The sequence below is a fragment of the Cavia porcellus genome, unplaced genomic scaffold (genome assembly GCF_034190915.1).
Source record: "Cavia porcellus strain 051 isolate PalLab524CR breed Dunkin Hartley unplaced genomic scaffold, mCavPor4.1 scaffold_15, whole genome shotgun sequence".
NCBI lineage: Eukaryota > Metazoa > Chordata > Mammalia > Rodentia > Caviidae > Cavia > Cavia porcellus.
Genome location: NW_026947498.1, coordinates 58,713,575 through 58,740,694, shown reverse-complemented (window position 1 = coordinate 58,740,694; position 27,120 = coordinate 58,713,575). Strand labels below are relative to the sequence as shown.

Below are 27,120 nucleotides of genomic sequence, written 5' to 3'. Positions count from 1 at the left end.
CTTCTTGATAACTTGTTTTCTTCCCCCACAGTCTGCAAACAGTGTTGACTCATGGGAAAAAGCTGGTGTCTGGCTGTCCCCCCAGTGGCGAGCACATGGTACCAATTTGCAAGGAGGGCCTGCTTCTTGGTGATTTCTTGTTCTCTTCCCCTGTAGTCTGTGAATGGTGCTGACTCATGGGAAAAGGCTGGCATCTGGCTCTGCCTGCATCAGCCTGCACATGGCGTTGATTTGTAGGGAGAGCTTGCTTCTTGGTGACTCCTTGTCCTCTTCCCCCAGTCTACAAATAGCTTCATGCAGCTTTTAAACAGAACTTTATACTATTACAAAATAAAGTGATTATTTTTCAAATTATTATTACAAATTTCAAGCCAGTTGTTTTTGGAGACTGTAGACAGCAATGTGTAAATTATTTATTTATTATATATACATTATTTTCATTTATTAGAACAGCCTATGCCAGAGATTCAAAGAATTTTTGAAATTCCTTTTACATGTTTCTCCAAAGTCAGTTAGAGAGTTATGCAGGAAATTTATTACTTTACAGTCATCTATTATTTTCACCCGAGACAGAATTAAACAATTTGATCAGCTACCTCAATCAATAGAATTGCTTCTAGAGATTTCAGACTATGAATGAAACTCTAATTTCAAAGGCTTAATAATTGACAAACAGGAAGATATATAAAAGATTCTCTTTTTCATGCAAGATATAACTAGTAACAAGGCAGCCTTTGATACCATTTTAAATACCACTTTTCTTCCTCCAATTGCTATCACCTTTCCTTGAATTATAATTGCTTTTCTTTGAAGTGCTTGTTACTGCTTGACATCTATTGGTCTCTCTTGCTAGTAGGATGTGACTCCCTCCAGAGCTGGTGCTTGATCCATTTTGTCTGTTGTATATTCCCAACCCTAGAATAATGTCCAGCACATAAGAGGTGATCCATAAACAGTTTTTGAGTGAATAAATAAAATAAAGATTTGTGGTACTTCCCATAAAGTGTTTTGTACCAATTTTACAAGTTCATCAATTGGATGTAAATATAAGCTATAACTTTCATGTCTGACAGTGCCATGTCTTCTGTTTTTGCTATTATTATTTTATATAGAGAGCTAAAGAGACCCTCTGGTTCAACAGAAGTGTAGGTTTCTTTTTTCTTCTGATTTTTCTTCCTTTAAAGTTATAATTAATAGTTGAGTTTCTATCTAGGGTTTTATCATTTCTCCTTTTAACTGTATTTATCGGACACCAATTTACAATGTTAGTTCCTCAATTGTATGCCAGAATAATAAAAATAAAAACTAATGTAAAATGACTCCATGTTATCAGAAGCTAAAGATCTGCTTGAAAGAATTAGAACTCACATATAAAGTACAGAAAAATCAGATGAATTATGCTCTTGCAGAATCCCTTCTCAGTTAAGGGTGAGTGGTGTGCTTTGGAGTCTCTTGTGAAGAGACGACCCAAGGCCCAGACAATGAGTTCATCGTAGACATGTATGTGAATACCTGCGAACCCAGAAGTAATGTGGTCCAAGTTTTGTGCCTACTGAAAACCATCACACATTCCCTCCTCTCTGCAGCCAAAAACTGGCTGCTCCTTGCTTATGTCCTTTACTCCTCTTCTTCTAAGTATTGTGTCCAAGAAGTCTCTTTCATCACAATATATACTGTCTCTACTCACACCCACATGATTTTTCTAACTTTATCTTTTAAATAGCCTCCTAAACTTATAAGTCAATCTCTTATCCTCCTTGAAGTCTGTACTCATGCACCCCACTGCCTCTTGACCTGAGTACCAGTGTCTACATGAATTTCAAATATAGTTTTTCCTTGGTTCATTTCCATCTTTTAAACATACGTGGGTAACTAACTGCAGAAAGAAAAAACCTCAGTTCTGAGATTGCCATATCTGTTTCTGTTTTTACTGTTTCTGCTACCATTCCATGTGAGCTTCCTGAGACTAAAACAGTGGCTGCATTAAGAAAATCTTAGTGAATGAATGACTTGTTATCTTGTTTGTATCACACATTTTAAGGTAAGATAATATTCTGAGTTTGTGTGATTAAATCTAAAATGCACGATCAACAGCACAACAACCAAAGACATAGGATGAGCCTGTCTAGAAAGAGAGGTCTAGAAACACAGCTAAAGAAAGGATTGGGAAAATGAAGATGAATGGACAGTCAGGCAGTCCAACGCACCGTGCCATGCGGAGAGAATCTGGAAGTCTCATGCACTGTGGAGCCAAGAGAACATGCCAAGCAAGATCACCAAGGTGTCATGCAGTTACTGCCAAGTGGATTCTGTATGAGCCTACTCCGGGAATGAAAGAGCCTTCTCCAGCAGGAGAGGACTCTACATTTGGCTGCAGCCTTTGTGGGCACTGAATTTTTACATGAAGCAAAAGCTGGCAATGTGGCACAGAGAGCAAAGTATCTGCCTGTCTTCTCCAATGACCTGTGCAAGTTCCAGACTTCTAGGGAAAGAGAATGGATTTTCTACCATACCTAGAACGAAGTCTGCACTTTGGACTAAGAAAAAAACAGAGAGGAATTGGATCATCTCCATCTGCTTGGCTATATCAAAGAACACAGAGCAAGATACAACCAGAATGCTCCCCTTTAAATGGGACTGATGTAAATCTCATATGCATTAACATGTCAGTGGTTAAGGCTTGAAACCACCCCTCCTTAACCCCAGTACAAATCTCCAAGCAGCAAATTAATATGCCCACAAGGGTATGCCTCTCCTACAAAATAGCAACCAATAAAAATCTCAATTTTAAACCATTGACCTTAGAGATTTAAAATGAGCCACTAAGTCATTCACAAAACTCCTTTACTTCTATGAAGACCAGAATCTTCAATTTTTGATGGTTATAAGATCAACATTTTCTTAATTAAACAACCTTCCACCTGCAAATAAATACCTTCTAGCTTTTCCCAAATAACCTTATAGAATTATGTGAATTTTAAACAAAGAATATCAATATCTGTTCTCAATATTTTAGCCATTCTATCATATAACTTATATTTTGAAAAAGCTCACATATTTTTCAATTTTAGATTAATTAAACATGTGACCCTGTTGACATTTCAAATCCAGTATCAAGTATTTCTTTGGAGGGGGAAACATTTTCTCCTAACTTCCTGAGCACCCACAGCATCTCAGGTTAATAGTTATGGGGAGCTCTACCTAACACTTTGTTCTTTCTTTAGTTGGTCCTACTCTGTGAACGCTGAGGAGGAAGAGTTTATCTTCACTGTTCTCAAGGACTGAATGTGGCTAAGATTGAAACTGGATGATGTCTGAGTGGAAGGCAAAGGCAGAAATAACAACCTTAGCAACAAGTCTGTGCTGTGTCTGCCTCAAATGTGATAAAATGACTTTGCTAGGGAGCAGAATATCACAGAGCAAGCGAGGGCATGTCTTTCCATCGGAAGACTTCCTCCAACACAGAAGATTTTTTCATGTGATACACCACTGTTTTGAATTCAGTAACATCCACTGCCTGTTACTTTGCGCAACAGAACCAACTGTGTGTGAGGACACTCTGCTGGCCCGCTGTGTGCCTCTCATGGCATGTTTCCCTGTATCCGGGTCCCAGGTCACTGAAGCCTCAGGTCAATGGGGCACTGGTCACTTAGTGCTCCATTTTCTGGTAGTCTCCTTACATTCAGTCCAATTCCCATCAAGCAAGGACCCCAGCCTCATTTCTGCATAGACTCTTTTTTTTTTTAACTCTCCCTGGGAGCTAAAGTGCATCCAATGTCAAGTCAGTGAAATCTGGAATTAGCATCTCTAAATCTTTATCTATTTATTTTGCACCAAGAATCGAACTCAGGACCTTGCGCTTGCCAGGCAGGCATTTACACTAAAATCTACTTTAAAATTTAGTTTAACTTTTTTTTTAACCTCTCTGTCTCCAAAACTGGCCCCAGATCAGCCCTAAATGACAATTTCTTTCTTGGATTAACAAAAACTGTAAATATCTAAATGGAGAACTTTTTAATACAGAAGTCTTACATCATCAACTAGAAATTGAGAATCTTTGCAAGCCACAAATCATTACAAGCTTCTGCAGATAGTTGTAAATGTGTTCCCTACTTGTTCTTGTTAAGCTTGTGCTTCCCAGAATTCCGGGCCACTACAGGAGGTGGAGGAAGCCTTTTTGAGTTCCCCGGTGACGGTTTAGGCACTGGGATGGAAAAATTCTTAACAAGCAAGAAGAGCCTGGCTTTGCTGTTGTGCGTGCCTGCAGAGACGGTGGGCAGAGCGGGATGCGCTAGGGAGGGGGCTGAGTACGTACCTGGTCCTGCCCTGCGCGTGTTTAGCGCGCCATCTAGTGACTGACGCTCACGGAGAGTGCTTTCCCTTTTAGGTTAACCTCGGATGGCTAAATAGCTGTGATTCAGTCTTGGCAGTGCTCAGGTTACGAATGTTATGCAAACTGTTGGGATACATGTGGAAACATGAGATATTCAGGAAAGGGATGAAAGAGAAAATCTACTGAGAAAGGCAAGAAGTACAGTTACACAATTACTCAGACAATAGGACTCTAAAAGTGCTTTAGTTGAGCACATAATGAGACACTGCTATGAACATGGGAAACAAAGGAACAAAAAAAAAAGCACTGTGAGGGTAGAAAAATGAAACGAAGGAGGGCATTTTGTCTGGTAGACAGTGCTGAACCTAGGTTCACATTTTAAAGCTGCTTCTCACCTTTGTGTGACAGTAGGCTATTTATTTAAACTCACCAAGCCTTAGTTTATCCATTTGGTGAGGATCATTCTATCTCCTTGCATGCTCTAGGGGTTAAATATAAGAATATATGGAAGTGCAAGACCTAGAGCTTCATGTGAAAATTCTCACTAAATGGTAGTTGTTGGTATGGAGAAAAGGATAAGAAAAAGGAAGGATAGAAAAAGAAAGAAGAGTCCCGGTGAGGGTTAATGTAGAACACATTACGGAATCATGAGAGAGGAAACTGCATTTGACTGTCCAGCTGAGCACAAGGCACTGGATGGGTTTGACAGGTGAATCTTGTTCTTCCATTCAGGAGGATCTGAGCAGTTACTGCAGAGCGCTTTGCTTCTCACTAACCCCTTGTACTTCTCAAGCTTCCTCCAAGACTTCCCTCATTCCAGCTCAGAGCTGATGTGAAAGAAATGCAAATGCAACATGGTGAGATGCCGAGGAACAGGGAAGCAACCTGAAGTGAACTCTGATCTCGTGAGAAAAGGTGTTTTCATGGCCAAACTTGTAAAGAGGCTTCTGAGAAACCAAGCTCCCACCACCAGTGACAGTTAACCCTGGTTTGAGAGGGCTGGAAGAAATATCCATATAACATGAAGCATCTTCCCTCCCACACTACAAGCTCAATCCCAAGGGGAGACCCAGGAAAGAGAAGCTCAAACTGCCCCAGTCCCTCCTTTAGAGCCTGGAATGACGATTCCCAGGGATTGTCTAAAGCTGTCTAGATTCCTAAAGTTACTGGGAAGCAACACACACACGCACACACACACACACACACACACACACACACACGCTCAGACCCTCGAAGGATACCTTTTGTCTACCATCTCTAATAGAACACTAGTAATCAGAATGCCCATTCACTGATATAATGTAATAACAACCACAGTCTCCAGGGAGAGCAGCCATCGCCTGAATTTCTAACCTTTTACCAGTTTCCTTCATGCCAAGTAGAAACCAGGATCAAGAACACAGTAATATGATCTCCAATTAGCATAATATAAAAACAGTCTAGTCATGTTTTCCATGGGCTTTTCCAACCTCAAGCAGAAAGCAGAAAAAAGATAAAAATATATGTGTGGAATTATAAATAGATGTACACTGTCTGGTATGCACAGCCAACCACCAGACCCAAATGAGTGTCTGCTTTGAGGAAAACCAAGCAACCAGAAACAGAAATCTGAGAATTTTCCCCTCCCAAAGTACACTGCAAGAAGAGACAGGCAGAGAAACTCCCCCGATGACTTGGCACAGAAGGGGTTAAGTCCTCAGGCATCCTATTCTAAAGTGATTTATGATGATGTGTAGAGTTTCAAAACTTGCCCCCAGCTCGAGGTACAGCCCCCTCCCTCCTTACCGAGTCCACTCTGAATGTGCGGGAAGGGAAAGGAGGTGTGTTTTGCTGATCTGTTAAATTCTTAGTGAAGTTTCCTTGATTCTTAGTGGCTGATGTTGTTTGAGTTTGGTTTGGAGCAAAACTAAGGTAGTCCTGACATTTTGGGAACTGCATTCAGACAAGAGGAAGAAGAAAAAGAAGGAGAAAGAAAAGGAAGAAAAGGTGGGAGGAAACGAAGGGAAGGCAGAACTATAGGAAAGGAGAAAGATCCATTTGCAACATCACATTCCTGCGTTTTCCCTGAGCCTGGAAAACATATTAATCCCCGTGCTTTTACACACGGAAACAAAAGAACGAAGCCAAACCGTGGGAGAAAGTGTGATAAGAGGGATCCTGGCGCTCCGAAGAGGGAAAGAACAAGACTCAGACATCGCTAGGACTCCACTGTAGGAAAAGTTCTGTGTCGCCACGAGGGACGGGCACACAGACATACGCCAGACAAGGAGAAACTGCAGACAAATGGAGACACAAAGACTGATAAGGACAGCACCTTTCACTTCTTCCCACTCATCCCAAAGGTAAAAAGACACAGCCAGAAGGAAGAGGAGTCAGTGCTGCCCTCAGCCCGGGACAGGCTGCAATCTGTGGTGCGAGCTGGAGCTGCAGCACACCCACTGGGTATTGCTCACTCTCGGCCAGGAGACAGAGGGCTGGGAAGAAAAGTGTTTCATTTAGGAGACTGTCCTGGGGACCAAACTTCAGATTTCTCTTGGAATCCTCTGAACTCCCTCTCTATGAGCCACCATGTAAGTGTGCAATCCTGTTTGTCTTTGGTGTGTTTGTTTGTTACTTACCTGAAGAAGTGAGATGTGAATGTTCTCAGGATGAATACTCTCAGATTGTACTTTCACTGGAGCATCCAGAGAGCTAGTGAAACAGTGTGAACACCCTGCCTGGGAATCTAAACTGGATTCCTGCTTCGGGTTACTGTCTCTGCTAAGCATCAACAAATTACAGGGGCTTAAAAGCAACAGGATCTCACCCTGTTTTCTATTTTGTGACCTGTTTCTTTTTTCTTCTCTAACCATCCCTTCCCCCTCCCCTTAGCCAAGATAGAGAAGAGATAATGACCAGCTCTGTTTACAATTAAATGATTTTCTTTCTTTTTCTTCCTCTCCCCTTTCTGCCTCATGACCTCTCGGCACCCCAAAGCAAATTACACAATGACGTGGAGAATGGGACCCGGTTTGGCCATGCTTTTGGCAGTGTGGCTGGTGTGTGGATCAGAACCCCACCCCCCTGTCACCAGTAGAGCCAGCCACGGAGGGCGGAAAGTGCGTCTGGTTTCTCCAGGGAGCAGTCGGCCAGCTCGGTTTCTGAGGCACACAGGGAGGTCTCGTGGAATTGACAAAGCTACTTTGGAAGAACTAAACCCTCAGCCTCTCCAAAGAAGGAGGAGTGTGCCAGTGTTGAGACTAGCTGGCCCCACCGTGCTGCCAGCCCCCTTGAGCATCAACAGGGCTCCTGTGAGACCTAAGCTGAGACCCACAGCCAGAAGCTCCCCGCGCCACATGGTGGGAGATGAGGGATCCTCGTCTCGGTCAAGAGTGTTGCGTTTCCCCTCGGGGTCCAGCTCTCCCAATATCCTGGCCAGCTTTGCAGGCAAGAACAGGGTGTGGGTCATCTCAGCCCCGCATGCCTCAGAAGGCTACTATCGCCTCATGATGAGTCTCCTGAAGAATGATGTGTACTGTGAGCTGGCGGAAAGGCACATCCAGCAGATTGTGCTGTTCCACCAGGCAGGTGAGGAAGGGGGCAAGGTGCGAAGAATCACCAGTGAGGGCCGGATCCTGGAGCAGCCATTAGACCCCAGCCTCATCCCCAAGCTGATGAGCTTCCTAAAGCTAGAGAAGGGCAAGTTTAGCATGGTGCTGCTGAAGAAGACACTGCAGGTAGAGGAGCGCTACCCTTACCCAGTCAGGCTGGAGGCCATGTACGAGGTCATTGATCAGGGCCCCATTCGCAGGATAGAGAAGATCAGGCAGAAGGGTTTTGTCCAAAACTGTAAGGCCGCTGGAGTAGAGGGTCAGGTGGTGGAAGAGGGGAACAATGGTGGAGCAGCAGGAAAGCCAAGCCTGGGCAGTGAGACAAAGAAGGAGAACTCAAGGAGAACACAAGTCTCCCCAACCAGAGAGACGAGGGTCAAGGTGATGAGAAAACTAGCCACCACTACAGTGGCTCCTCCCTCAGCTCCCCCAACCCCGAGACCTACCACCCTTCCTCCTGCTCCAGCCACAGTGACTGCACGGGCCACGGCCAGGGTGGTAACAGTAGCTGCAAGACCTAAGACCGCCACGTTCTTTCCAGCCACCCAGAGGCCCTGGACTCCCTGGGTGCATCCCTCCCCAGTCTCCCACAGACCCCGAGTAACAACTGCTGAGGTGACCACTGACCGGGGACCCTCAGTCTCAGAGAATCTTCACCCTCCACCCAGAAAGGACCAGCAGAGGGAGAGGCCACAGGCCACCAGGAGGCCCAGCAAGGCTGCCAGCTTTGACACTTTCACAGCCACCCCTCCCACCACCATCTCAGAACCAGGCCTGAGGGCTGCTGTCCCAGGTCGTTTCCAGGACAACCGCACAGACAGGCGGGAACATGGTCGTCGGGACCCAAATGTGGTGCCAGGTCCTCACAAGCCAGCAAAGGGGAAACTTCCCAAAAAGAAAGCCCAGGACAAAATCCTTAGCAATGAATATGAGGATAAGTATGAGCTCAGCCAGCCTACAGCCTCTCAGCTGGAGGAGGAGATGCGGGTGGGGAACATCCCCTCCCAAAATGCAAAGGAATCTAAAAAGCACCAGAAGCTGGAGAAACCTGAGAAGGAGAAGAAAAAAAAGGCAAAGAATGAAAAACCAGACAAGTTACTCAAGAGTGAAAAGCAAATAAAGAAGGCCGAGAAAAAGAACAAGCAGGAGAAAGAGAAGAGTAAGAAGAAAAAATCAGGTAAAACTGAGCAGAATGGATACCAGAAACCCAGCATGAAACAGCTCCCCGAGAGTCCCACGAAGTCAGTGACTGACCTGTTGGGGTCCTTCGACGGCAAAAGAAGGCTCCTCGTAAGTAATGTTGGCATTGTTTTATGAGCAGAGGCAGGGCAGAGTCATGTTTGTCTTGTGAGTTTTGTAGATGCCAGACTGTGGCTGAGCCAGATGCTTAGGATGTTTGACAAGAAAGGACCAGCCAGGCCAGGAGACCCCTTCAGTTTAGATGCTCTATGAACCTCTAACTCATGGCTATACAATTCAGAGGCCATGGCTGGGGGTCCCTAAATGTGAAACCAGGGAAACACATACAGTCAGCTTCTTCCAGGCCTGACAGTACCCATGTCCATCCTTCTCTCTTCCATGGTGCATTTTGAGATATAGTCTCTTTTTACTCAATTCAAATAATAAAAAAAGAATGGAGTTCCCTAAATGGAATGACTGAATTCTAGTCACAATTTAAGATAAGCATTTCTCTCTGCTAGAACTTAGAAACTAGAATAGGTATAGAGAACATGCTAGAGTTTCTTTTCTCTTCCCAGTTAGATATCAAAAGCCTCGAAAGGGAAAATAATGCAGATTGGTTGAGAGTAGATTTGACTGAAAGTAAAGAAGGTCCTTGTTGGTGGGACTTTTACGAATACTTTTAAAAGCTGCTGGCAGAATTTGTATAAAGACTACCTCCTCCATCACTGTCTGACTACCAGTAACAAGAGCCCATGAGATAGGATGTAGGGTACTGAATCATTGCATCGACATCCAGTACTCTAGAAATAAATTGACACTTAGAGTTTAGATACGGATTTCTCTTGAGGGTCTACAAAATGAGTGTGGATCTATGTGTCTGTGTGTGTGCACATAAATATGGGAAGAAGGAGACAAGCATTCCCTAATTTCACTTTACCTGTGGTCACCAGTGTCCCTAATGTTGAGCAAGTCACAGATTCACCTTAGAATCCTCTCTCCGTGCATGGATGCCACTATCCATAGAATGATAACACGGTCTAGTTAAGTCTAAGGAGGGCTTCGGGCAGGAACAAGCCCATCTTGAATTTGAGAGCAATTCTCAGCAATGACACAAAATGACTTCTTTTCTTCTGCATGTCTCCTCCTTACCCTTCTAGGGGTCCTCCCCTTTTAGTTTTTCCAGTCTGGCCTAAATTCAGATTAATGACTTAGGCAAAAGGACTCTGGTAACCATTTGTCTTTGGTGGTTTCAAAAAATTTAAATGTACATTTGAAATGTTAATCGAAGCAGAGGTCTCCATAATGTTTATCCTGGGTGGAGCATGTTCCAAATTCCCTTACCTGTTCCCATTAATAGTGAACTATAGATTAGAACAATCTCTGGTTGTGTGTATGTGTATTATGTATGCTTTTACAATTTTTAATCAGAGCCTTAAAGTACTTATACAGATGTAGGTTATTAGGCTGTTACGTAATTTAACAGTTGCTTGGGTATTCCCAGGCTCCATAAGCTTAAATGAGGGCATTACTGTTAGAATCAAAAGAATCACTGATGTCAGAGTACAACTGTATCTGGTGCTTGAGTGTTTGTTAGGGGACCTGTGGAGATAAATGGCTCTCTTTGGGCCGTGGGAAAGCTTTAATGGTGCGCTCCATTCCTCTCCCCCTGGATATCTGGCACTTTGTCCAGCCCACTAAAACACATCACCCTACTCTATTCATTTAGCTGATAAGGCAGGTAAAGTGTTCCTCATGGTCAGACTGAAACCAGGGAAAAAACAATCACGGATAATATGTCAGGATTGTAATTGTGCACCCATCCAGTAAATATTTCCATTACCTCTAGTTTGTGAGTTAAAAGAAAGGGACTTGTATACTGAATCCTTGATCTTAGTCATGCTTTTGATCATTCCCTCTTTCTCTCTGTTCCCTTAGTTAGGGATCTTAAAGCCCAGCTGTGTCTTTTCTGCTTTTAACACTCTCCTTGGTCGTAAATTCTGAGCAAATGAAACTCAAAGGACAGCTTCTGCTGATGTCATGTGAGGCAAAACAGAAACCAGCTGGAATTGCTCCTGGCAGTTTGGACTCTGAAACTAGCAAGAGAATTAGATTTGTTATTAGAAAGAAAATACTAACAGGAGACATTTCAGTCTTTCAATCCTCTGTGTACCTAGTTGGTGATGGTATCAGAGATGTGTTTTCTGAAGAACTAGTGATGTATGAAGTAAGAGGGGATTAGAAAAACCAGATAAAGTTAACATGATACAAAGACAAAAGAAGGAAAGAAAAGAGTTTCACCAGACAGGGAGGCGGCGACCAGTGTTTCTGGGTGAAAGACGTTATTGCTCTCATTAATCCTTTTTCCACTCATTTCTTCCATCAAACTCCGCTGATGTTCCCCATGAAGCTCAGTGATTCAACTAATATGCATTAAGGCTTAGCACTCTCGAACTACCCAAGAATGGCTGAGAATATTTACATCTGGCTGGCCTCAACTAACCCAGTGTGCTCAAACCGAGAGCAGGTTCACATCCTACGGAATAGTGCAGACCTCTTAGCTCAGCTGTCCAGTTTTTCAGTTGTCTGATGCTTACATTATAATTTATTGTAAATCTTTGGTAATTTGCATTTATTTACATTATTCTCCAGATGGCAAAATGTAACTGCTACTTGAGCTAATTTCTTATATAAACAAATCTTGGCAACAATGGTATAGGTTGAGGTTGGGAAAATGGCATCCTAAAAGATTTCAAAGGCATTGTAGTGGAGCCAGGAGTCCTACTCCTAAACCACGGTTCAATGTTTCTCACACACAAACACACACACACACACACACACACACACACACACACACACACACCACCTCTTAGCCTGTCCAGAGAAAAGAGCGCACCCTGCAAGGAATTTTTCCAAGACTGTGTGGTTGAATTCTCACAAAAATCCCATAAAGAATGACTTTAAAAACTCACTTTATTGATGAGAAAATAAAAGTTTAGAGATGTTGGGAAGGTACCCAAAGCTAAAATAGGACAAAGCCAGAAATAGAATCCAAGCTCAAATTAAAGTCTGGGTCTTATTTTCTTCTTAGGAATATGAGCTTCCAATAGGCCATGGGCCATAAATTGAGAGGAAGACTAAATAGTTTTTCTATTAGTTAATAAACACGTACATTTTAAATTCACTTTGAACGTTCAGTTACCCAAACAAGTGGTAAGATATAAAAATCATCAACATTTTGTGCTAAGTGTAAATGTAAAGTTTCTACCTTTAATTACCTAGCTAATTATCTGCACTTGACCTCTCCTGTGTTCCAACAGTCACAAATAGTAGATTGAAATTCATTTGACTTAATCCTTTGAATTGCACATTGTCAGTCTCGGATTAACGATGGTGATAATGTAGGTAAACTATCACTAAAACACTGGGCTACATGAGATATAGTTGACAAGTCATCATTTGCTACTCTGAGATCTACCTACTTGTCTGTTAACAAGGGACTTCACTGTGCTAAATCATGTAAGCTCAAAGGCATATTTAAGTTTTCTTCAGCAAATGAGTCTCCTGTGAGTTAATATTTTCAGTCTTCACAGATCTGTGCTTTGTGGTCAGAAACTTAGTGATTTGGTTTAAATTTGGAAAAGGATTTAACAACTCTGGTTTACAAGGCAGATTACTAGCTTGGAAGTTATTTTATGGAATTTTATAAAAATCTAGTGTGTTGAGCCTAACGTAGTATTTAGAATAATCTGTGCTTGGAATATCTCCTCCCTAGTATCTTCTCACTCCTTCTCACTCCTTTACTTATACAAACGGGTTTTCTCCTCTTTTCTGGGACCACTGAGCAAACACACAAGTTGGAACACAATTTTAAATTCATGATTCATGCCTTGATTTATTGCTGCTGAACTAGAAAGAGTACAAGTGACAGACAATAATGTTTCCTGAAGAGTTCTAGGGTACACTTTTTTTTTTTTTGGAAGAAGAGACTGGAAATGTTTTCCATTTTAAATACTGTTTAAAATGCTGCCAAACTGGATGGAAATATTGATATACAGGGAGAATCTCTAAGAAGTGTCAGATGACCAGCCTCCTCTCTTTGTTGAGTGCCAAATGGAGAAGGAGATTAAAACATAAGGGAGAAAGTCTTTCTGATTGATCAGAGAGCTGCATCTAGACATCTGTAACCAGGCACCCTTGTGTTTCTAACTCTGTCCCCTCTTTGCTGGCTGGAAAGTAACTAAGCACTCAGGAGCTCCCACTGTCTGTAGGGCAGTGAACTTAACCTGAATATAAAAGATAATAGTAAATAAAGGAAATACATATACTCCATTGTTCTGTTTGTAAAGACTCCATTGTTCTGTTTGTCTTTACAAACAGAACAATTATTCAGAGGAGGAAATGACTGTGATAAGGTATTGGAAGAGGGTCTCTTAGGTGGGAGGGAAGACTAAATATACATGTAAGAAGGAATATACAGAAACTTTTCAGAGACACAGATAAGCCGAGTGTAGTGGTGCACACCTGGAATCCCAGCACTGGAGGTGCTGAGGCAGGAGAATTGCCTGCCTGGGCTACATAGTGAGTTCAAGGACATCTTGAACTACGTATTGGGACCCTATCTCAAAAACAAATATAAAGCAACAGATATGTATGTGCTGAGGTACACACAGCTTATTTTTTAACTTCACAGCTTTATGAGATTGACATAGAAATGGTTCCATTGTAAAGATGACAAAACTGAGATTCATCAAATTAAATGGACTTGTTAAGCCTACAGAAGAGTAGAACTAGGACAAAAGTGCTAGTCCTCTAGTTTTGGTGGTAGTCACCCTTTTTCTGTGCCATTCTGTCCGAGATTCCTTTCATTTCAAAATCTGGACTCATCTAGCTATTGGTGGTAAAGAGGTCATTTAAGGGAGGGATAGAAGGAACTTTAGCAAGAGAGAGGCTGGCACCAGATCCCAGAGGGCCAGAAGCCAGGAAATGAGTCAGGCAAAATGAATGTCACCTCGATGGTGAGTTAAGGCATTATTGGTCAAAGACTCCAAGAGAATATAATACTCAGAGATTTTTATTTATTTGAGATTGCCACAGACTGCCCCTGGATACTCACAGCCTAACATTACTGTGTATAGAGTTGTTTGGGAAAAAGGCTTCACTATGATTATATGTTGTCTGAAATTCCTAATTGTGTATACTCACACGGAGGAGACTAGGAGAGGTTTTGAGAACTTTCAAAATCCATTCATATCATACTGTGTCTGTGGATCCATAGCAAAGTATGAGAGGAATGAAATGAAGTCTCTGTGTGTATTTGAAGGTACAGGGCAGGTAATTGTCAGTCTCCTAGCATCTGGCCAGCTGTGTGTAGACACCACTCTAATTATATTCCAGGGATGGGCTTATTCTAAATCAAAGCTAAGAAATCCAAACTCATTAACAATAAATCTCTTTCCATTACCTTTGCTTTCACAATTTTATATTCTCATTTAAATGTTCATTTGTATATTTCAAAATAGTGTTTTTATTAGCAAAGAATCAGAAAGAAAAAACTAAGATATGTCAGGTTAAAATAAAACTCCAAGATTCAAACTATTACCTGAAATCCCACATAGCTAATAAAAACACTCTAACTAAATATATCATCATCGCATCTTTTTAGAAGTACTTTAAAAAGTGAGTCAGAAATAAATTTAGAGAAATTTTATTACTTGTTCCCTTGCGAAATTATACTTCTCAAACCAACAGTTCCTATCCATCAAGTCCAAATGAACACACACACAAGCATACATAGAAAATGAACTGGGGTAAGCGTATTTAAAATGTAAGTAATAATGATTTGAGAAAGAAGAATATTTTTTAAAAACTTTATTTCTCACAAGCTTTTTAAATATTTGGCTCAAGAAAAGCATTTTGAATATCTTTTAATTTTCATGAGACTGTTTAGTCGTGCATAGCAAATTTGTAGCAGGGAAAGCCCACAAGTATCAATGAACACATCTGACAGAGAAAAATCAACAGCAAGATCAAAGTAGGACCAAATTTCTTGCCTATTTTTGATAAAATATTTGCAAGAGGTTATGTTGACTTCCCCTGTGAAAAATGCTAGGAAAATAGCCATAAACTTCAGGCATGGTTTGTAGGCCTGGGTAGGTGAGGAGAAAAGTCTCTGAGAGATGTTTGAATGTGGTCAAATGCAAGAAATCATTTACAAAAGCATTTTTGTGGAGGCTGCCTCCTAGCTCAGTGATGAGTCATCTGTGAACAGATGGCGTGCCCTGCAGACACCACCCTGGCGAGGGATTTGGGGTCAAGGAGATCAATAGGACCTGACCACCTTCAGAGTAAGATTTTACATCCTTCTACATCCAGCATGCACAGGTTGATGCCAGCCCACTTGTGGAATGTAGCAAACAGTTCCAACGTCTAATTAGCCCATTAGGATAATAAAGACCAAAGTGAGAGAAGGCAGAAACATACTGAACCATGGTTGCATGCCAGGTCATTATGTGATACTCAAAACAGCCTTGCAAAATCAGTCTTCCTGTGCAGAGTTCATGAATAGGAACACTGAGACCCCAGGAGTCACGAAGGTAAATAATGGAAGCGATCAGAACCATCTAGGATGTCTGGATTCATTTAAAACAAAAGAGGCCCGTCCAGATGGCCTTAGTTATGCCAGCTGACTAACAGCAGTCTGTAATTAGGTAGTCTGTAGTCAATACCAGCCCTCCATTCCAAATAATGTCCTTGGGCTTTGCCCAGTGAATCTAATGCTGTGAAGTAATATTTGCTCCTTCTCCCCCACCTCCAGCTGATCACTGCTCCAAAAGCTGAGAACAACATGTATGTGCAGCAACGTGATGATTATCTGGAGAATTTCTGCAAGATGGCCATCCGAAAAATGTCCGTCATCACTATCTTCGGCCCTGTCAGTAACGGCTCCATGAAAATAGACCACTTCCAGCTAGGTTCTCTTAAGTATTTTAATCGTATTTTGTTTTTGCTATATATAAGGTTTGGCAAGTGTTATGGGAGGGGGATTGTGGGGATCAAAAGGAACATCCAGGGGTCTGGATGCCTCTTTGTTCATGATAATACAAGTCGGTTGGCCTCCTTATTTACATGACCATTCCAGGTAGTTCTGGCTGATGCTTTCAGCACTTTAAAGTGAAAAATAGCATGACTGCTTTATTCCTGTCTGAAAGTCAGTAAGGTGGAGGGGAATGAGAAAAGCAGTGTAGTGGAGGGGGAATCTGAGCAGTACTCAGCCCCTGAATTCTGTTTTGCTGCTGGATCTGCCTGTGGCCTGCAAGCCGCGGGTGACTCATCACAAATGGGGACCAGCCAGACCCCTGGACCCACTTGACTTTGGCAAGCCCAAGCAGGGAAGTAACCAGAGTTTAGTGAGGCCATGAAGCTAAACAAAAAGTGTCCAAAAATATAGATTGAACTACTCCCAAGTCTTTTTGGAAAGCAGAAGAGTTTGGCTGAGTTTAGAGTTTTCACAATTTTTCATATTAATGGTACGTGTGAGATTCATGAGCGCACAGTTAGCAAAGGCCGCTCAGATGTAACTCGATGGGTTCTCATGGGAACGTGGGAGACTTCTGTCATTAGTTAAGCTGCACACTTAGAAGGCCAAAGTCTGACCTGCCCCATTTCTTTTGTAATTATTTTATCTCTGAAAATTTATTTTTAAAAAAATTTTTGTAGTCTTTCTCAACTTTGCTGTTGTTTAGCTTTAAATCAAAACCCTTCAGAGTAAACCCTCATATTTCATCACTTATATATTCTGCATTTTTTTCATAAATTTTTTAATATGGAAACATCTATAACAATGTAAAAATACTTTTCCTAAACTGCATATGTGGTGTACACTTATAATCCCAGCACCCAGGAGGCTGAGGCAGGGGGATCACTGCAATTTTAAGTCCAGCCTGGGCTATGTAGTGAGTTCAAGGCCAATCTGATCTACATGGTGAGATCTTGCTTCATAAAATAGGATAAAACTTATTCTCTTTCTTTCTCTCCTCTTTATCTCTCTCTTTCTGTCATCTCTTGCTACATATATATATAAATATATATATAAAGTGCATATATATGCACATATATTAATAATTAAAATATATTAATATATTGATATATTAATATGAATATATTTAAAAATTTTAATATTTAAATTCAACATATGTGACATTTTCAGATTTTTTCTGGCATATTATCTTGGGAAAAATAAGCATAGCAGTCATAATTATGTCATGATAATCTAAACTTGATTTGAAGTATTTTAACTTTATTATGCTATTTTTTTTTTTATTGTGGCAAGAATACTTAACATGAGATTGCATTCCGGACAATTTTTAAAGCTCAAAATATAGTACTTTAACTATAGATACAGTATTGTACAGTATAACTCTAGAATTTATGTATTATAAATTTTCAGTTATGTATGCTCCATGTTTTTAAATTTACTTTCCCATGAAATGACTACAAAGGAAAATTAAATAGCTCATTTTCCCATGCTCCATCATAAATCATTGTGAATTAGTGACTGATTTGTGGACAAGTGATTCCTATGTATGCATAAGAAAAAAATGAAAAAAGACATTCTTTAATCAAAGCCATAATAAAAATCATACAAATGAAGGACAGAAAACAAGTCGATCTGAAAGAAAACAGACTCAAAGTCAGATTTGTTGGCTGGGGGTATAGTTCAGCAGTGCGGCAATTGCTTGGCAAGAGCAAGGTCCTAAGTTCAATTCCTGCTACCACACGCGCACACACACACACACACACACACACACACACACAAATAAAATAAAAATTAAAAAACACAAAAGAAAAGAAAAGACCCAAAATGTATTTGTGTGACCTTGGCAAGTTACCTCTTAAGTCTTATTTTAGGGGGAAAAGCCCCACCTATTTCACAGGTAATGGTGAGGATTAAATAAGAAAAGTATATAAAAACCCAATTGATAATGGGCACTACTATTGTGGATGTTTATCATTACCATATTACCATTTGATCTGGCAGTTATCTGGAGGTTTAGTGAGCTGTTACAGTTGTCACTAAAACACTTGCAATTGCAAAATAATTGCGATCATTTTCTGCTCCTTTCAGAATGGTGATGCAGGAAGCCTCACAAATGCTCTTCCAGGTCAGACTGCGTTACTGCTTTTGATAATAAAAGTGAAGCCCAGGAGACTAATACTGCAAAGCCATATTTAGTAGTTAACAAGGATTCAACTATTTGTTTCCTGGTGTTGCACATAGCAGCATGAGCCAGTGGGCTTAACTTCATTCAGATGTCTAGAGAGGAAGTTGGTATTCAGTCCTGAAGAGAGACTGGTGCTGGCTGGTGATGAAAGTCTTCCTCAGCCAGGTGTTCCTAGTGTCAAATGTGCTGTCCACCAACTCTTCCACAAGCTATTTCCATCCCTTCAGAGAAGTTTGGAAAAGTCATTATATCTTCCACCTCAGCCTGCTGGTCCTATTGTAAGCATCTGGTGCTGCCTTGGCAAGTTTTTAGCATAACACTGCTGTTTTCTAGACATCTGGATTGAATAGGAACTGCAGGGAGGCAGTATTTCTGCATTTCTGGAGCTCAGGTATTGTGATTTGGGTGTTTGCCTCACTGAATGGCAGCCCAGAACTGACGCGGAGTGGGCGTGAACTTTATTGTGATTCTAGTCTAATTCCTGGAAGGCTTTCACTCTCATGTTGTGTCCCAGGTTACCCTTATGGGAAAGGATATAGCGCTTGCAGCCAGGACTGGGAGTCAGCCATGGGAAAATAAGAATTGGCACAAACCGTGTTCTCAGTGAATTAAACCCCAACCTTGTCTGACTTTTAGCTGGAAATATATCTGATGGCCTTACTTTTTGTCAAAAATAAATCAACCACTCCCTATTTTTCCAGATTTTTTTTTTTTTTTTTTTTTTTTTTTTTTTTTTTTTGGTACTGGGAATCAAACTCAGGGCCTTGTGCTTGCCAGGCTGGTGCTATGCCACATGCCTCTGAGTTATATCCCTGGCCGTGGATTTTGTCTTTTCTTTTCTTTTTCTTTTTTTCGTTTTTTTGGTACCAGGAATCACACTCAGAACCTTACATTTTCCAGGCAGATGCTGTGCTATATCCCTGAGCTGTATCACTGGCCCATCAAATTCTTCAATGGATCTTGAAAATAGATGCTTACATCCAACTACAGTGTAAGGAATATTCATCAGCTGGTCCATCTCAAAATCATTTGGGCCATCACTGATGAACCTACAAACATCAGGAAGCCTACCTTAAGATTTCAAGATTAGTCTAGACAAAGTTATGTTTGAGCAAATTCCAGTGCCTGTCTGGTTTTGTTAGAATGGAGTATATTACAAGCAAGAGTTTAACACATAATGACATTCATTATTGTTAATGACATTTAAAGTATCAGCCTATCATAAGATTATCGGTGTGGATGTTAAGTGGATGGATCATACACAGAGTTGTCAGATAGGGATAAGACTCTGGCTAGCAGCACTTCATTGTAGAATGAAAGTGAGGAACATATGAGCAGGCTTTTTTCTAGCAAAATATGGGGATGAGAAATAGTTTGACACTGGTATTTGATTACCAAATTTTAAGAGTTATAACACAAAGTATTTTATAGGATAAAGGAAATTGATAATTTGTAGTGTAAATAAATTTGATAATTTCTTTTGAAAGAAGAGCTTGAGGGTAGATGATAACCAAAGAGGTAGAAAAGTTGATGGAGGTGGATTTGATGAAAGTGGAATACCATAACAAGAATGGACGAGGTATGATTTCTTATATGTAAGGAATTCACAGGTAAATTAACAACCCTTTACGAATAAAAATGGTAGAATTCACTCTAGTCTAAAATATTATGTCTTTTGATCCTTTTGAAGAAAATTATTCTGCTGGAGAAGCTTCCCAATCAGCAGAATCCACGACAATCCAAAAATGCTGCTTTCTGCAGTCCTGAAAAATTGATGCTTTGCCCCCAACCCTCTCTTCACTTGTGACAGTGCCTGACACTTGCTTCCTCTAAATCCTGCCACTCTGAGCTTTAAAAAGAAGCTGCATCAGTGCTCAGATCTCCATGTAGTACCTGGGTGTTCACCTCTGTGTTAATTCAGTCTTGGACTATGGTCATTCTGTGCCCTAGAGGCCAGAAAGCCTGTAGCCGACTTGTTCAATCATCTGCTCCTCTGCCCTTGATCCCTGTGACGTCAAGCATATCAAGGTCAAGCTCAACTTTGACAAAGAGAAAAATGTGCCTAAATCAAATGTACGAATCAAGTATTTGAAGAAGGTGATAGAGGGATAAATTCTTACAATTGCTTTCATTGTTACAGAAAATATTGTAAAAATTTTTTTGAACAATGGGTTTATTTAATAGAGAAGCCTTGTAAAAGTGAGTAGATTTTTTAGAGAGTAAGTGACAATGGTATGAAGCTATTTTTGTTTTTATTTAACTTTCTAAAGACATGATACCTGTTCTGAATTCTAAAGTCAAAGATGGATGCAAGTTTTCTATCCTGTGAGACAGTAGTTCTCCGTCCTTAGGGTGCATAATAATCCTCTGAGAAATTTGTTAAATGCAGACACCTGGGCCTCCTAACACTACTTCTGATTCAATTGGTCTGGATGCAAGAGCTGTAATTTTAACAAGTAATGCAGATGATTATGGTGAAGGAGGACACTGAATCATATTTTGATAAGGACTTTCTGAAGCAACAGGAAAGGCTGGAGTGTTGACAGAATGGCTTGAAATTAGGAAATAGGTTAAGAGGAGAAGAGAAAAAAAAGCATAGATGTCACAGAGAAGTAGCAGTCATGGATAGAAACTTTAAACTAAATACCTGGCACAATTGCTGATATAAGTGAAGCTACATTTTTCTTCAGTGCCATTGCTGTCTGTAGTCAGTTATGGAAAACAAACGCAAGGAGAAATTTACTACTACTTGAATTTGGGTACTGACACTTAGGGTTGAGGTCTTAAAGGCTAAGGACTTAGTCAGCATTTCACTTAGGGGTAGTCCTTACCAGCACAGAACAGAGTTCACCCTCTCATCCTTATCTTCCATTTCCTCAATAAACATCGATGCAAATATCAGAAAATGTTTAGAACTGTGAATCATTCTAGCTGGGTTAGTAGCATGTGGACATTTATAGGCTGTTTCCTAAAGAATTTTTGCTTATAATTTCTATAGCAGTTGCTAGGACTAGATTTGGATAAACTTAAGCTGCCTACTCGATGTTGCCTTTCCAGACTGGAGAGCACTTGTTTAGCCAGCTCTGATTTATACAGAATATAAAGCATAACAGAGACCTGTGACCAAAGCAGGCAGCTGAAGACAGAAGCTGGCCTGACATCTATCCTCCACAGAATCTGACCTTAATGGATTCTGTCTTACACAGTTGCATCATTCTAGTTGGGTCCAGCACAGTACAGAGCTTTCATTGTTGTCGCTGTTGTCATCATCGTCGTCGTCATCTTTGTTGTTAGATTTCCTTATTCAGTGCAAACATATTTCAGAAGTGTGGGAATGCAGAATTTTTTCTCTAATGTTTGGTTGGAATATTTCAGAAGATATTTTTGGTGAAAGAGGAAACCAGACTGTGAAACAGGCTTCTTGCCAGCAGAACAAAGTTGGCTTAAAGCTTGGTTCTGGATCCTCTTTACTCTTTTAATGTGAGGCATTTTTGTACAAAAGAAAGAATACTGGACAGGAGTGAATTATACTGAATCGTAACCTTCATCCTTAATATTAATTACAGTGTGCACTTGACCAAGTCACTGCTCTTCTTTGTAAGTCTCTCTCAGATACAGATCCTGCTTTTGAGTTTTGCATGTAAGAAGTTAGTGAGATATATTCTTACTCTCTATGAAGGGAGAAGGATGCAAGATTAGCTAGTGGATGACTTTGAGTTTCAGTGTTCCTGTTCCTTTAGAGTTGGTCACTTTGAGGCAAGGGAGACAGGTTTTAAATCTATTCCTTTTGCCCACTGCACTAATCATCAAATTGAGTTGTGTTCTAGTAGGCTATGGTTTGGGGAAAGGCAGTTTTCTTTTAAGAAGAGCCCTTTTTAGGCTGGATCCAGCTACTAATATTGACAGCAAACTCCTTCCTGAAGGCAAAAGGATCTGAATAGTATGGTACAGTGACCTGTTTGAGACAGATGAAGTAAATATGGATATTCTTTAGTTTATGATGTGGTTTAATCCTGGTGAATCCATTATAAATTGGAAATATTCTGAGTAAAAATGCACTTAATAAACCTAATTCATCATCATCATGAATGCATCAATTGATTTTCCTCAGGATTACGTGACTGATTGAGGGCTGTGGATTACTGATGTGTTTTCACATCATGAATGAATATTGGGAAAAGACCGAAAATTCAATGTTTAAAGTATAGTTTCTACTGAGTATGTTTCACATTCTCACTATCATAAAGTTGAAAAATTGTTAAGCCCAACTATTGTAAATTGAGGGGCAGTCTTCTGTAAAAGCTATCTTGTCCTAAGAAATGTTAAGATTTTTGCAGAATACAAGTTGCAGTATAAGTCAGATACTTTGATTTTCATTTCCTATTACCCAGTGATACCTATTCTGAATTATACAGATTTCTTTTTTGGGATTTGATGATTGAGAAAACACATACTGGTTTAAAACTTCCATAAATTCAGTCACATTTTTCTTAGACTCACAAGAATTTTGAAAAATTATATTATGAATAGCATGAATTTATTTTTACAACCGAAAGGAACCTGTAACTATGTTTGAACATACACATTTTTTTTCTCTATAGCTATAACATGAGGTTTCAGACTCAAATTTATGTTTAGTGCTAATAAAATTTATTTTATTTATGTATGTTTTGTCTAATTTTTTTTTTTTTTTTTTTTTTTTTGGTGCCAGGGATTGAACTCAGGACCTCGTGTTTGCCAAGCAGGCACTTGTGCAGCTGAGCTAAATCCCCAGCTCTGTAAATAAAATGTACAGAAATGAGTGAGTCTAGGGAGTTGGATTAAAGACCCATTCCCTAAGGGCATTGGCTGTTTTCTTCTAGATGTGTTACAATAGACTTTTCCCTTTCTGATTCCCTATGATGGAGGGGGCAGAGATGGAGCATTTTATCATTCTTTCATTATCACTAGAAGAGTGACTTTCAAAAGTAGCTTGTTTGTTTGCTGCAATATTTACTAATTCCCTTTGAAACTTTTGTTTATACACTGTGTAAGTTGAATATATAAAACTAATGCAGGCTGGTCTGATGAGAGGCAATCGGAGACTCAGAGCCCCTACTCAACTGCTTCACACCCATGCTTACTCCCATTTCATTTGCCTTAGATAATGAGAAACCTATGCGTGTGGTGGATGATGAAGACTTGGTAGACCAGCATCTCATCAGTGAGCTGCGGAAAGAGTATGGAATGACCTATAATGACTTTTTCATGGTGCTGACAGACGTTGATCTGAGAGTCAAGGTACAGCTTCTTATGATACATTGCAACCCCTCAGAATAGCAGCTACTCATTGTTTTTGTCAATGAGTCTATTAGACATATGAGTGAGCACAAGTTACTTCCTAAATGAAAGGAGTCTTGAAATGGCCCAAGCATTTCTCATTGTCTTATGAATTTGCCTTCAGAACTGTTCACTCCAGGAGAAAATGGTTTAGACTGACCTGCAATGGCCTAGCTATTTGAGTCTGACTAAATTCTTCTTTAACTGCAATGCTGTGCATTCATGAGGCACTTTTTGAATAGGTGTGGTGTTCCAAGCCCTGGGGATGAAAAGCAAAGAGTGTTTTGTGTCTTCAAGAAACTTGGTGTTTAACAGAGGGTATTTTTGGAAGGGTCTGAAAGTTTACCTTCTGAGCCAACGTGGAGAAGACTGTAATATTTCACACCTATTTTCTTCCTGTGCTTAAGGACATGGTTTCTGAACCATGAAAACCCATGTTACATAGTCACAAGAATAACAGAAATGGCTAACTTTATCAAGGGCTTTCATTATGCCAGGCATTCTCCTTAACACTTTGCAGCTCTTGTCTCAAACTTCCAAGATAAACACTAGCATTGTTTTTGTTTCACAGAGAAAAAAGAAAAAAGTTTCAGAATGGATAAGTAACTTATCCAAGACTACCCAGGTAGTGTTGGACTTCATAACCTGCAGGCTGGCTCCAGAATTTGCTATAATTTCAATATATTGGCGTTAAATATGATTACATAAGAATGTTTAGGGAAAAAGGCTTCTTGGGTTGTCAGAATAGTTGACTTAACTTGCAGCTGGATTTTTCTGGATCTAGGGAGGGACTGCTTTATTGATTGATTCCACCATGTATTACTCCATTGCGTATGTGAGATCTTGGACTGCCTGATCTCTAAAGTGAATTCCCGTTGGACACACTAGCTCCGAGCCACATCTAGACTTTTCTCCAGCATATGCTGATTGTGTTCATCTAGCCCCAAATCTGTCTCAGGTTGCTTTTGTAAGTCCTGACAGTGATAACTCAGGATATAAATTTTATTCTCTTTAAGTTAGATCCCAATTTGTTTTGAAAAAATATGTAAGCCAACGTGACTTAATATTAAGTGTTGCTCATTCAATGAAACAATTTCTGGGACTAGAGAATAGGCCTTGGTGTAAAACTACTCTAACGTGGCATTCCAATTAGTTTCATGTCTGGATATAGTGTTTTTCACCTTTCAGTAGTGAGCAGGAATGAGTTGGGTACTTTTAGGGAAGTGATGAGGAAGACACGGGCCCTTTCTAACAACAAAGTATTGTTAAGAAAAATTCTTTGTAAAAGTGGCAGTTGTTTCATGGATTCTAAACTTCAAAACATCATCAGAACTTTGTAAATCAGTGAGCCTGCCAGGCTGTGTTTTAAAATATTTCCCCAGAAGTTCCCTGAATTCTTCTGGATTCTCTGAACTGACAGAAGAAATGCATTTACATAAAATTTGAATTCTGTGCTTTTTAAAACAGCAATACTATGAGGTGCCGATTGCAATGAAGTCTGTGTTTGATCTGATCGATACATTCCAGTCCCGAATCAAAGATATGGAGAAGCAGAAAAAGGAGGGCATTGCATGTAAAGAGGACAAGAAGCAGTCCTTGGAGAACTTCCTATCCAGGTACATCAACTTTCCAGTCTTAAAAGAGGCAAGCACAAATCTGTTTGGTGTGAGCTAATGAAAATGCCAAACAGACAGAGAAACAAATGTGTGTGGAGAATGATTCTCACCCGAGAAAGGCTGTCAGTCTCTGGGCACTCTGGCTGCAGGCTTGGCTTGTGTAGTTGGAAGCAACTGATCGAAGGCTGACTGGGTTCAGCTTTATGAGTAAATGTGGATTTGTAATTTTGGCGAGGTCTTTTTTTGTCTTTCTGCTCCATTTTTGGAACAGAATATAGAATTCTGAACTTCTTGAGGATTGACTCAGTCAGTGGATTTAGAATGTTCTGTGTATGAAACTTTTGTTTGACACATTTATTTAATAGATTGGCATACTGTGCTTGATTTTCCGCTTCCTTGCAACTGTGTAGAAAACAACAAAAGCCCCACTAAGACCTCAAAAAGACACATCCTCTTAACTCAGCTCTCTGATTCTCTAGGGAGTGACATTGAAAGCCATTTCACAGCAACCTCAGTGCAGTGAGGAAGGAGTGTATCTAGACAAGAATGCAAAATAAACAAAAAATTTCAATTTTTCCCTTCTCCTTTTCTTCCTTAACATTAAAGAAAAATTCTACAGGGACTTTGGGGCCTTAGGAAATGCAAAATCATAAAAATAACCCACAAGGGCCAGGGATTTAGCTCAGTGGCATAAGCACCTGCCTGGCAAGCACAAGGTCATAAATTTGATCCCAATATCAAAAAAAAATGAACAAACAAAAAGAAAACCCCACATATACAAAAAACAGTACCCCAACTGCATTTATTGCATGACTGATGGGCACCAGAAATAGAGCATTTGCCTGGAGGCTCAGGGTTAAATGTATATCACTTAGGCAGAATCTTTATCAGGGACCTGGCCAAGATCCCCAACTGCCTGTATAAGGGGTATAGCAAAAGAATGAAGTAAGAAGCAGAGACAAATTTAGTAATGCATGATACAGCACTGGGAGGTCAAAGCCTCAGGACAGGCAGAGACCACTATACTCCAAAGGAGCCACTATTTATTGGGTGTGTATACTGTAGAAGATTCAAGGTTGGCAGAAGATTCAGAGTCAGCTACTCAGCAGTCAACAGATAATCCTGGGATAACTCAAGAGGATGGAGATGAAAACCTATGTTACGAAGGTTTTCCCAGGGTGTTCTTTTTAACCTTTGTATTTTTAGTTTAGTCTCAGTGAGTGGAAGAAGATGGCCCATCCCAAGAGTTAATGGGAAGTCTTAATCCCAAGCCTTCATTCATCCCTTAGGGAAGTATACAGAATTAGGCATTATGAATTTGTGGTCCCCAACAAATCTTTACCATGTCTATAAAACCAGAATTGCCACTTGTGAGTCAGTGTATCAAGAATTGCATAACTAGGAAGTGGATAATCTGAACCCTTACAGATTCAGGAGGGTATCTAAAGAATGGAAAATGTTGGATCTGCAACTTATTAGCTGTGTTGACTCTATACCGCTAAATTAAGCAGATTTAAATATCTCTCAGCCATTAGATGATAAGAATGGTAGGAAGCATCTTGGCTCCCAACCCAACCTTGCTCTGATCACTTTCTGTGTGCTCATCTCGGAGCTATGCACTTCACTTGCATTCCCTAGTTTAATACTCTGGACAACTCTTTGATCTAAATATTTACTGTAGGTATGTTGCAGGATATAACCAAGGCTGGCAGCTTTCTCTCATCACTAAGTTCTGGAAGACAGTGGCCCAACAGTCTGATTGCCAAAGTCTACCATTTTATGCTCCTTTTGAAAATAAAATATGAATTATTTTTAGTTCTGGACCTAGAGGCCCAGAATTTGAAGTAAAAAACAATACT

At 40.3% G+C, this 27,120-nt stretch overlaps 1 protein-coding gene and 1 long non-coding RNA gene across 2 annotated transcripts in view; one reads left to right on the top strand and one right to left on the bottom strand.

The window, feature by feature from the left end:
• Positions 1-396: 396 nt before the first annotated feature.
• On the bottom strand, positions 397-6,009 carry LOC134470495 (uncharacterized). Its single transcript, XR_010039423.1, has 2 exons — positions 4,316-6,009; positions 397-915 (listed from the first exon to the last, which is right to left on the bottom strand). It is a non-coding gene; the product is annotated as an uncharacterized LOC134470495 (long non-coding RNA).
• Positions 6,010-6,169: 160 nt separating this feature from the next.
• Positions 6,170-27,120, top strand: part of Ccdc80 (coiled-coil domain containing 80) — a 29,972-nt gene continuing 9,021 nt past the window's right edge. The window contains exons 1-5 of the mRNA XM_003469206.5: positions 6,170-6,903; positions 7,310-9,213; positions 15,920-16,076; positions 23,470-23,606; positions 25,113-25,261. Coding sequence (XP_003469254.1) covers positions 7,321-9,213; positions 15,920-16,076; positions 23,470-23,606; positions 25,113-25,261 — 2,336 coding nt within the window. The 5' untranslated portion in view covers positions 6,170-6,903; positions 7,310-7,320. The remainder of the gene's footprint in view (positions 6,904-7,309; positions 9,214-15,919; positions 16,077-23,469; positions 23,607-25,112; positions 25,262-27,120) is intronic.